The 12,527-nt window shown below is 43.9% G+C and overlaps 1 protein-coding gene across 1 annotated transcript in view; it reads right to left on the bottom strand.

The window, feature by feature from the left end:
- Window positions 1-12,527, bottom strand: part of LOXHD1 (lipoxygenase homology PLAT domains 1) — a 179,416-nt gene that overhangs the window by 97,641 nt on the left and 69,248 nt on the right. The window contains exons 10-14 of the mRNA XM_042781382.1: window positions 11,709-11,869; window positions 10,361-10,447; window positions 9,812-9,947; window positions 2,468-2,622; window positions 549-709 (exon numbers count right to left, since the gene is read on the bottom strand). Coding sequence (XP_042637316.1) covers window positions 549-709; window positions 2,468-2,622; window positions 9,812-9,947; window positions 10,361-10,447; window positions 11,709-11,869 — 700 coding nt within the window. The remainder of the gene's footprint in view (window positions 1-548; window positions 710-2,467; window positions 2,623-9,811; window positions 9,948-10,360; window positions 10,448-11,708; window positions 11,870-12,527) is intronic.

The raw sequence follows: 12,527 nt of genomic DNA, 5'->3' as shown, positions 1-12,527 counted from the left end.
ATACCATACACACCACACATGCCATACACACACATTCACACATACATACACCACACAGACTGCATGTACACACACACACACCCCACACACACACCCCTACTATAGCTAAGACACTTACCACCCCCTGATCCTGGGAGTAAAGTTTTGATAAACAGGCCTGGTTTGTCCTCCTGTCCCAGTGACTTACACTAACAAACTAACAGCTCAGGTGGCGACTCAGGCTTGGGTCTAAGCACCCAGCAGGACCATCTCTTTCTTGCACCCACTCTATCTTTAAGCCACTATTTTGCTTCCTGGTCCCTGCCCCAACAGTATGGCTGCAGTTGTTAACTGCCATCGAGTCAATCCTGGCTCATGGCGAATCCACGTATGTAGGGTAGAACCATTCTCCATAGGTATTTCAAGGCTGTGACCTTTTGAAAGCAGTTCATCAGGCTTGTCTTCCAAGGGACCTCTGGATGGGGTCAAACCTCCAACCTTCTGGGTATTCCCAAAATTCATGGCTTAAAATCTAAGCTGGAGAACAAAAGCAGGTGGGACTTGCATACCTAAAACACGGGAACTCCATGTTGTCGCTCTCAGGCTGCCCCTCCTCTCTCACCAGCACCTGCTCCAGGTACCAGCCACTGCCCCCACCTTTGCCATCATGCCGGATCCTTATTCGTCTCAACTTCCGCAACGTGACGGCCTCAATGGTGAACTCATCAGCCTGCAGAAGAAGAAAGACAGCAAAGCCAGATAGACAGTGTCCACCCTGAGACCCAGACACCAAAGGAAGACCCAGGCCTAGAAACCAGGAAAGCAATGGGTTGGGGCACTGGCATTTCACAGGTGAATATAAGTGGAGGGACACAGAACAGGCTGAGCTCCCTACCCTATTTCTACCACTGAAATATCACATTATCACAAGTTCCCAACATCTGAGATCTGCACTTTTGGTTACACAAGCCATTCCCTCTGATCCCCTTTTAAAAGTCACCTTACACAGGGTGGATGGAACACATTAAGCTGTTATGAGTCACTAATCATTTACTATGAGTTCATTCCTTAGCTAACCTCCTGTGGCTCCTTGCTACAGAAGGACATTGGCCCCTTCTAGAGGGGAGGGATGATTAGAATTGATTGGTGGGGGGAAGACCACGTGATCTTGCTTATTTCACAGTTTTGCCTGCAGATGAGGCAGGTGCATGTGTGCATACCTGGAGCCTCCAGGGTCAGGATCATAGAGGAGCAAATGTGAAGGGAAAAGAAGTCAGAAGATGTATATGGTAGAAGATGTATATGGGTAGAGAAAATGGAGGACAGAAAGATGTGGGTAAGAGAGTGAGATGAAAATAACACTCTGTGAAATCAAGTCACCCCATCTCATTTCCAAAATGGACCTAGTCCACCCATAACCATCTGCCCAAATTCCTTTTGCCACCATAGCCTTGTCATACCCATAATCTCTAGAACGAGGTCAGCTTGGGTTGGCCCTGGGAGAGAGGCCTCCACTCCTATCCCAGAACTGCCCTGTCCTGGCAAGAGAGGACAACAGAGGAAGAAGACAGAGTGAGGGTAGTGCTCATGTGACCATGTCTGCAAATGCCTTCACCTGAGTGAGTCTCCTCCACCTCACATTGTTCCAACAACTGCTCTTTACTGAGCACCTACTGTGTGCTGTGGGCCAGGTCTGATACCAGTGCAGCACCTCTGGCATCCCCAGCCCTCACAACAGCTGGCCATAGGTAGGTATCTTTTCCCTATTTTACACACAAGGAGGAAACTGGGCTTAAACTTAGACTTGCCTAAGTCCTTCCTCGTTGTCCCCACAAGGTAATGTGAACCCATTTCGTGGTTGGAAAAACCAAGGAACAGAAGGAAGCACCCAGCACATTCTTAGAGAGGCTAGGAGCAAAACTCAGTTCTCCTACTTCCGTGTTTCCTGTCCTTTTCTGGTTTCTCTTTCAAAAAAGGCACGAGCAAGATACTACTAGCGATCATGCCCGATAGAAACTGAAAAATTCCTAAGTTGGACCAATGGCGCCCCAGCTTCCCTCCAGCCAGGGTCTATATCTCAGGGATCCTTCCCTCTCCACCCACCTTGAGATAAGAAAGATGCTGCTTCTATCTCCCCAAATGCCCTTCTGCTCTGTCCTCTTCTCAATGTTCTGAGGATAGGCAGGGACCATGACCGCCTTAGGGCAGCTCTCCTACCCCTAGCTGGGTAGTTCTAGGAGTCTAGCAGGGGTCCATACTTTTCACTGGTTGGAGGTGGGCCAGTGCCTAGGAACCAAGCCAATCAGGCACTACTGTGCCTCCAGTGGCTTTTGCTGGGACTTCCTGGTTCCCCACTCCCCTCCCCAGAGTGAGATTCTCTGGAGGCTGAGACCCCAATACCATCCATGAGCTCTCCATCAACAAAGAGGGGAAGATGAGGGAAAGGGGATGGGGTAGAGAGGGTGATTGGCACATCACAGCAACTTACATTGCCCCTCTCAAACAGGTCGGTGTTGTTCCTGCAGTTGAACATCAGCCGCTCTCCTGTGTCTCCCACATCACCATAAAGGCAGAGATAGACATTGGCATCAGTCCCCGCACCTTCAAGATCCCCTGTGCAGATGGTCACACGGTACCGGGCCACTGCCAGGCAAAGAGAGAGGGCCATCACTGGCTGACAGCCCCCTGCTCTCCAGTGCAAGCCCTGCTGCTCCCCACCTCTGAGCTCTGCGTCCTCCTCTCCCCCCAGTCTCCTGCAGAGTGGCCTACCTCCTTCCCACTGAATACCCAAATCCTTCCCAATCCCAGCCAAGGGCCAGCTCATCCACACCATATCTCTTGGCCTCGACCAGAGGTTCCCAAACATGGACAACCATCAGAATCCTCTGGAGAGCTTTGATAAGAATTCAGATTCCTGAGCTGCACTTTGGACTTCCTAAGGGTGACTCCTCAAAGGTGAAACCCCTGAAACTGTACTGTTTACACACTCCTCCAGGTGACTCAGATGCAGTGTTTGGGGCCCACTGATCTAATCTGAACATTTTGGTATTTGATTATGTCCAATTCAGTAACACGTGCTAGTCCTGTCATTCCAAGTTAGATTACTTTTTTGTGAACTAGACCAGAGCAGGAAGAGAAGAAGAGCAAACAGCATGAAATGCAGCCACTCTGAGAAGGGCAAAGGCTTCTTTGCATACTGAAAATGTAGAGGAAGTGGGTCTGTACCCTTGCACACCACACCCTGATTTTCACTCATAATAAGTTGGAAAATAAAGTTCATTCATTCATTCACTTATACCACAGCTAGCCATTTTCTGAAACTTAGTAGGTGCCGGGCACTGTTATTAGGTGCTGAGAGACAGCAGTGAACATGGTAGATATGGCTCCTGCTCCCATGGAACTCACACTAGAGACAGGAGTGGGCGACTCGAGGGAAGACATGGACAGTAAAATCATAAATTACAAACAGGAAAATTTCCAAGTTATATCTGTAGCAAAGGGAATAAAATGGAGTGACGCCATGGAGTGTCCTTGAAGTGAGGAGGAGTCGGTTAGCAGGTGGAGGTGATTTAGAGATACGGAAAAGGCTGCTGCAAGGAGATCACATTTAGTCCAAAACATTAAAGGTACAAGGAGCAGCCACAGAAGGCTCTGAGAGAAGAGTGTTCTGGAAGTGCAAAGGCCCCAGTGTGGGGAGGAGCAGAGAGAGTGCCAATGGGACTGGAGTGGAAAGAGTAGAAGCAGGTGTGAAATGAGGCCAAAGGTGACCAGGGGCCAGACACCAGGGTGCCACAGATCAAGGTCAACTGCTTTTATTTTTTGCAGCTTTTTAAAAAAAAAAAAAACAGTAGAAAGCCACTGGAGGGTTTTAAGCAAGGAAGCAACTTGATCTTATTTACGTTTTTAAAGACCACTCTGGCACCATGTGGAAAGAAGAACAGAATCAGAGAGGCAGGGGCAGAGTATCCAGTTAAACAAGGTAAGCACAGTCTTACTTGTACTTACTTACTAACCTATAGCGAACAATGTCTCATAGATTTCACCACATCCATATGAAATTGTTCCCTGTAGATTAGTAAGTAAGCACAAGTAAGCCTATGCTTATCTTGCTTATTGGGTATTCCATCCCTGTTAGGGACTGTAAATTTGAAAAAAAGGTTTTGATTCTGTAGGAAGATACTATCTGGTTGGGCAAGAGATAGATGTCAGCCATACTTAGAAGCCATACCTAGAGGTGATCATATAGATCAAAAGAGAATATACCCATGAACATATATAAGTTTGGCAGATGATATTTCTACATACGTATTTGTATGTGCTATAAGGATGTCCATATGCATAATAGAACTAACAGAAGGCAAAGTTGTAAGTTCTTAGCCATAGCCAGCCATCTTGAAGGAATGCGTTATTGGGCCCATGGGCATGGGACCATGGTCGCAGGGGACATCAAGCTCAATTGGCATAACATACTACACAAAAATATTGCTCTACATCCTACTTTGGTGAGTAGTTACTAGGGTCTTAAAAGCTTGCAAGCATCCATCTAAGATGCAACAATTGGTCACTCCTCATCTGGAGCAAAGAAGAATGCAGAAAAACAAAGATGTATGGAAACAATTAGAGCAGAACTAAGTAGTACCCAGCTGCCACTGTCAACCACTTGGAAAGGGATCAGTGTAGGAGATCCTAGAGACAGTGGGAGAACCATGTGGAACAAAACTCAAAATCATAAAAAGACCAGGCTTCCTGCTCTGATAGAGACTGGTGAAACCTTTAAGCTATGGTCCCTACTCACCCTTCAGGCCTGGAATTGAACTCACTCCAGTGGCTTCCAGAAAAACAATAGGCAAGTGTATAGAGGGTGAACATTTACACCACGTAGGTACACTCCTTAGAACAATCAACAATGAGATACCAGAAGGGCAGTATTTGCACAGGGAGACAGCTCAGAGGGCAGGAATGTGTGGGAAAGAAGGACACAGGGAAGAGGTAACCACAGGGAGGAAGAGAGCTGTTACATTGTGCGGATTGCAATCAGTGTCGTGAAACAAAATGTGTAAGAACTGTTGTATGGAAAACGAATCTGCTCTGTAAAATTTCATCCAAATCATAATTAAAAAAAAAAAAAAAAAACTGTATGATCATCTCATAGATGCAGAACAGACATGTGACAAAACCCAACACATTTTTATCATAAAAACATTAGGGGATAGCTAGGAATAGAGGCTGTCTATGAACACCCCACAACTAACATCATACTTAATGGTGAAAGACTGGATGCTTTTCCCCTAAGATCAGCAAAAAGCAAAGGAGGTCTTCTTTTACCACTTCCATTCAACATTATCCTTGAGGTTCTTTGGTAAGAAAAAGAAAAAGCATCAGACTGGGAAGAAAGAAGTAAAATTATCTGTATTTACAGATGACATAGTTTTGTATATATGTGGGTGAGGGAGTGAGGGGAAGAGGATATGGGTGCTGATGAGAGTGGGGTTTCTTTTTGAAGTGATGAAAATGTTCTGGAGTTCGATAGCAATGATGACACATCTCTCAATATACTCTGGGTATACTAAAGATCACTCAATTGATCACTTCAAAAGGACGAGTTTTATGGTATATGAATTATATCTCAAAGCTGTTGTTTTTTTTAAAAAATGGACAGGTTGTGCCACTCTTCATTGCTGGTCTATCCTAAATGAAGATAAGCACATCAGGAAAGAGACAAAACACCTGGAATCTAGTTTGATGTACAAATTATTTTTTCAGTATTATACTCATTTTCATTTAGCAATGTGGAGACACTGGAAAATAAAATCTGACCATTAAATATGTGAGTACTTGAAGATACAGGGACTGTAGCAAAAGGCAAGAAAACAGGGCAAAGAATGATCGCTTAAACATAAAGCCCTGCCTTAAGTACAGCTGGCACAGGGTAAGCATTGAAATCATCAGTTAAGATTGAGGGAAAAGACTCCTGCCCCCCAGTCCTGCATCCTCATAGGCCCAAACCAGACCACTTGGTGTTGAAGTGATTCTGAGTTATGACAACCCCCAGCAATGGCTGGTTTTTTTCAGTAGATCACTAGGCTTCTTTTTCAAGGCAAACTCCAACCTTTTGGTTAGCAGTCAACCACTTGTACCACCTAGAAACTCCCTCATAGGTCCATAGCATCTAAAATTCAACCTGTGCTGCCTTTTCTAATCAATATCCAAAATCCAAATGATCCTGGGGGAAGAAACCACACTAACCCTTTAGCCTTGGTATGCGTGACATCTAACCTTTTGTGTTAAACTCTCCGTAATAATAATAATGTGTTAAGAGTAAGAGAAAGGCACAAAGGGGCATTGAGGTTATGTTAACTGGTAATGGAATGATTTAGAAAAAGTTGTGGAGAATGATAGCACAACCTGAAGAATGCAACCAAGGTTGCTAATTTGTACAAGTAGAAATGACTGAGATGGCATGTTTTATTATGTAAATGTTCACCACAATATAAATAAATAAATAGACAGGAAGGAACAGCACTGACTGGAGTGAAAACATGGGAAACATGCCCCCCAGTCCTGTATCCTCATAGGCCCAGACTGGAAAGCACTAAACATGAACTTCCCCTTATTCTTAACAATGACGAAGGCTACTTCTTCTTTCTTAGGTGTAACTACCGGGCAATTCCCAGACATAAATTGATAAGGGAATTCAGTAATCCCTCTGCTTAGGAATTCCAGCCCCCTTTGTTCTAGAGGAAGGAGCTCTGGTGTCATAGTGGGTAAGGCATTTGGCTGCTAACCTAACCAGAAGGCCAGCAGTTAAAACCCACCAGCTGCTCCATGGAAGGAAGATGAGGCAATCTACTTCTGTAAAGATTTACAGCCTTGAAAACCCAATGGGGTTCACTATGGCTTGTAATTGACTCAATGGCAGTAAGTTTAGTTTTTGGCTTTGTTCTAGAGAGGAGCCCTGGTGGTACAGTAGTTAAAGTGCTCAGCCACTAACTGAAAGGGTGATAGCTCAAATTCACCAGCCACTCCACAGGAGAAAAATGTGGTAGTTTGCTTCCATAAAGATTTACAGCCTGGGAACCCCTATGCGGCAATTCTATTCTGTCCAAAGGGTCACTATGAGTCAAAATTGACTTGATGACAATGTATTTGGTTTGATTTGCTTGTTCTAGAGGTTTGAGATTTATTTGGTTGGAAGTTCTCAGAGATCCTAACCCTTTCTAGGGTGCACCTGCCATGGAGGTCCCAGTTCCTTCCTGGCAAGAAGTCTTCTTGTTGTTGTTGTTATGTGCCGTCGGGTCAAACCCGACTCATAGCGACCCCTCCTTGGGTTTCCGAGGCAGTATCACTACGGAAGTAGGATTGCCCAACCTTCCTTCCGAGGAGTGGCTAGTGGGTTTGAACCGCCAGCCATCTGGTTAGCAGGCAAGTGTCTTAGCCACTATGCTACCAGAGCTCCCGGCAAGAAGTCTATGGACAATTAACAATAATGATGTTGTTAGACATCAGCAGCAAAGACTCTAAACAGATGGGTGAGTACCAATGCCTCTTGTACTTTAACGAAAAAATTACATCTCAGTCTGATTAACAAGCAGCTCTGGTTTCCAGCCCTGGAATCCAGTGGTCTCTTGCCCACTCTGGAGTTTTGAGTAATCACTTCTGCTGGGCACAGAGTGGAGAGTGCTGATCTCATTTCTTTCACTATCTCATGTAACTCCTATAGGGAAGGTGAGGTAGAAATTAACCGCGAGCCATGTGTTTTCTATCTGTGTCTACCAGCCTGCCCTAATCAGTGCAATCTCTCCCAAAAGCCTCTTGACTCTCAGACATGCATTCATTCTTATTTGGATGACCATATTTTAAGTAAACTAGGCACACAAGGTTTCAAATTTAGAGAATTGCTTTTAAATTGGTATTTACTCATTTTACCCAAGTCCAATTCCACTTACGAGGTTTCTAGGAAGTCCTGCACATGATTTGTTACGTAGTACCAAATGAGGAAGTGAGAGCTTGCTCCCAGCTCTATTTAGTATAATAAAGAAGCTTCCACAGCAAAATCCAGATCTGAGTTCTTGTAGAGGCCAGTGAGAATCTGGGTGTGTTCCGAGCGCAAGAGAAATTTATGTGGTCCAGAAAGAGCAATTGGGAGAAAGACATTAGAATTAGGATGGGCTCCAAAGTACTGCCAAGGACCTCCAGAAGGCATCAACTAACTAACAGTGTGCCAGGACAGACAACCCTTTAATCCTGTTATTCATCAGAAAAATTTTTTCTCATTGAAATTGTTCTTTAATTGTATCACAGAAAACAAAAAACAAATCACAGCTATGGTACTCTCACAAATTACACGCTGTTTGAAATGTTGTTTTTGTTAGGTACCATCCAATAGATTCTGACTCATAACAATCCATGTGACAGAGCAACACTGTACCAGAGGGTTTTGTAGTCTGTAATCTTTATGGAAGCAGATAACCTGGTCTTTCTTCCTCAGAGCTACTGAGTTAGTTTGAGGCTGGGGACCTCTTAAATCCACCCTGGCCTCAGAAGGAGCCCAACAATACACAGTGAGCAAGACTATCAGCCTATGGGCCAGGCTTCTGCTGGGACACCAATTAAGAACTCCACTGCATACTCAGGCAGTAGGAGAAATGAAGTCTTGATATATTACAGGATGGATGGAGCTGGAAGACATTAAGCTGAGTGAAATAAATCAACCACAAAGGACAACTATTGTATGACTGCACTTATATAAAAACACAAGAAAATATAAATGTATAGAGAAAAAAGTTTGATACTGATAACCGGGGGGTGGGAGGAAGGGAAAAAAAGGGGTTAATGGTGGTAGAAATATTGCATTGATTAAGGGTAGAGTTACACAGCTGATTATTGTAAATACTGTCAATAATTTGTACACCTATAAAAAGTTGAACTGGCAAATGTTCTGTGACAGATATATTTACAACAACAGAAAAAAGAGACAGAAGTTGCTGAGGCTGCTTATGTACAACCAAAAACCTCATGGGATTTGGTTTCTTGGTTTGAAGGTTTAGGGTCATGGTTTCATAGGACATACCAGTTAATTGGCCTAATAACATGTTTAGTGTTTCTATTCTACACCCTAGTTCATTGCACAATGCCTGGGGTCTTAAAAGCTTTCAAGCAGCCATCCAAGGCACACTGGTCTCTATCTGCCTGAATCAACAGAGGAATAGAAGGAGAATATGGAATGTGTGGCTTATTGCCTCCAAGAACAACTGCCTCCTTTGCCATGAGACCAGAAGATCTGGGTGGCGTCCAGCTACCATTACTGAACATTTCAAGCAAAGATTCCATAGAAGAATCGTAATTCAAAGGGTGAAAATGCAGAACAGAATCTCATATTCTCATGGACTCCAGACATCCTGGAGCCATAAAAGTTGGATAAAACTCTGAAACTATTGCCCTATCTTTAAACCTTAAATCAAAAATATCCCTTGAAGTCCTCTGAAAAGCAAACAATAGTTTAACTTGACTAGTAAGAATGTCTGGCTTGAGCATTATGTTCCTTGAAGGTCTATCTATATGGGATCAAATTGACAACAGCAACTCAAAAGATTAGATAGGAAACTCAGTGAGTTTATGTAAGTGGGAGAGGAGCAACTCAGAAAAAGAGTGTAAGAATGGTTACACAACCTGAAGAATGTAATCAAAGTCATTAAATTGCACATGTAGAAACTGTTGGGTTAGTATATGTTTTGCTGTTTATATTCTCAAGAACAACAAAATAAATACAATTTTTTAAAAAGAGTTCCGCTGTGGAGCTCCCGTCCAGGATAAACAGCTGGTCAGTACTTACTGCCCATTATCCTTCGCACTGTTGGGCCTTCTGCAGTCATTTCCCTCACAATCTCATTGTCATCTTCATTGGCATCCAACCAGCGATTGCAGTTGAAGTTATACTTGTCCTTGGTCAGAGTGTTCATCAGGGTCATCTGGAACAAAGTCCCGGAGTGAGCAAGTGGGTGTACCAGAGACTTTCACACATGCCCTGGCGTCCTCATTCAGCTATCTCATCTCAGTGAGGCCAAGGCCATGCGCTGGCCCTTGTGGAAGGCAGAGTGCCAGGTTAATATTCTCCCCATATTCTCCCTTGTTCTCCTAGAAACTCACACTCGTTAGCAGCTGAGGCAGAGCTCAAGCCTCTTGAACATCTGAGGTTTTTCTCGGTCTACTTTAGAAACCTCGTGCAATCAGGAACTCTCTCCAAATTCAGGCCTCACCATAACCCTTCTTTGTCTCCAGTTCCATTAAATATGGAGGCAAACTTACATGACAGAGTCATTAGAAAGGGACCATTCTAGTTCCTCTCCCAACCACTTCCCACTTCCAAGATGGCACATCTCACCCTTTCTAGATGCCATCCAGAACCAGGACTCCTTTTATCATGCCACACCCGAATCTTATAAAACATGCCAAGATCTGGGATCTCAATCTGTAGTGAGAAATAAAACGGCCTAAGTGGACAGAACCAAGCGAAATGTGTCCCAATTGTCCATATTCATAGCTGACTCACTGCCCGGAGAGCAACTGCTTTGAGTCGTTTTTTCAGCAGTAGGGATGGGTTTGCTTCAAGCCACCTACACATACTCTTTTCTCTCCTGCTTCTTATAACCAGGAGCATATGAGGGGAAGATACCCATGTAGAACTGGTGAAACTGAACAGAAATCTCTGATCCACAGTGGGATCCAGCCCAGAACAATAAAGCCTCCAAGCAATAAAGTTCCAGTAACAAAATCCATAGGGCCACCCTGGAAAATTAGCATAGTCTTATAGTGCCAATTCTCTATTGGGCACAAAAACAGATACCCCGATCAACACAACTGTCATGCCATTTCCCCAGGGGCTCAGAATCCAGCAAGGAAGAGAAATAAATAAAGAACAATGAACTGAGTGGTGTCATGGAGGCACCCATGAGGTGCTCAGAGGAGTGTGACAATGGGACATGAATCACTTTCCAAATAATGCCAACCTAAACTCAAAGCAGCATTTCCTTTGGTAAAACTAGCCTTGTTCTAAGTTATGTATATACCAGAAAGTTGAAAATCTGAATTTCTTTGAAAATGTTCTAAAATTCACATTTTCCCTTAAAATGGGTCCTTGCCTCCAATTCAGTCCAAATTGGGCAGTTTAACATCAACTGTGCTCAGGGTCACTGTTCCCCAATTCCCCAAGTCACTGACTCCTGGATGCTTATAATTGTTACATACTTGTTTCCCCCACCCCCCCAAGGCTTGATTCTAGACTGTTTGATTCAGATGAAGGGCTTACCCATTACCAATTGCCCTCGAGTAGATTTTGACTCATGGCGGCCCTATAGTGACCCTACAGAACAAAGTAGAACTGCCCTATACGGCTTCCAAGGCTGTAATCTTTACAGAAGCATCTTTCTCCCACAGAGCAGCTAGTGGGTTCAAACTTTCAACCTTTCAGTTAGCAACTGAGCACTTTAACCACTGCACCACCAGGGCACCTGGAAGGGTTTACAGACATATCTAAATTGCACCCCATTCAATGCATTGCTTATAAATCACCATAATTGTCACTCTCTGCAGGAGCCTAAAGTCTCCATTGTACTGTTTTGTCTTCATAACAAATCCAAACTTGACTTAGAGAAAACCAGAATCCTCCATGACAAATACCTCCTATACCTCTTCTTTCTCCTCCCTCCCACCTCATCATACTTCTCTCCTACCGTAAACTTCTCAATCTTGCCGGGTTTGAACCACTTGTTGTTAGGATTCAGGAGAATCTCATCTGTTCTCCCCCTCTTCCCATAAAGCTGGATGAAGATGGGAGAGTTGGTACCAGCTTTCTTCAGGTCAGTCGTCCAGACCCACAGGGACCAAGGGAATTCTACAGACAGATCAAATTGAACCATCAACTTTGAGAAGTGAAAAGATTTGCATGTAACCAATGGGGAAGAGGGACAAATCAAAGGTGATCAGGACTGAATGAAGGTTATATACAAGTGTGTCCCACTGTCAGAAATTCTTTATCACCAGTGACAAATTTAGGAAGCTAAGGATTCATTCTTGGAAGAAGTACAGCCAGAATGCTCCTTAGAAATGAGGATGGCAAGACTTCATCTCACGAACTGTGGACACGTTATCAGGAGGGACCAGTCCCTGAAGAAGGACATTATGCTTGGAAAAGCAAGCATCAGTGTAAAAGAGGAAGACCCTCAATGAGATGGACTGACACAAGTGGCTCCAGCAATGGGCTCAAACAGCAACGATTGTAAGGATGGCACCGGATCAGGCAATGTTTCGTTCTGTTGTACATAAAGTTGCTGTGAATTAGAACTGACTCAATAGCGCCTAACAACAACAACAAGGATTCATTGCTATTTAAAAGAGGGCACATTAACATTGCTTTTAATGGCTGACATTTATTAGTACATTCTTATAGGGCAAAGTGTTCACACCACCCACTCGATATCCTGTACATGCCAAGCACATTGTATTAAACCATTCTAATCCCTCACTGCAACTTATTACATCTGAGGACACTG

Source organism: Orycteropus afer, unplaced genomic scaffold, assembly GCF_000298275.1.
Source record: "Orycteropus afer afer isolate SDZICR_OR568_19922 unplaced genomic scaffold, OryAfe1.0 scaffold00113, whole genome shotgun sequence".
NCBI classification, from domain to species: domain Eukaryota; kingdom Metazoa; phylum Chordata; class Mammalia; order Tubulidentata; family Orycteropodidae; genus Orycteropus; species Orycteropus afer.
Note: the sequence above shows the minus strand (reverse complement) of the source record. Positions and strands in the feature narration are given on the sequence as shown.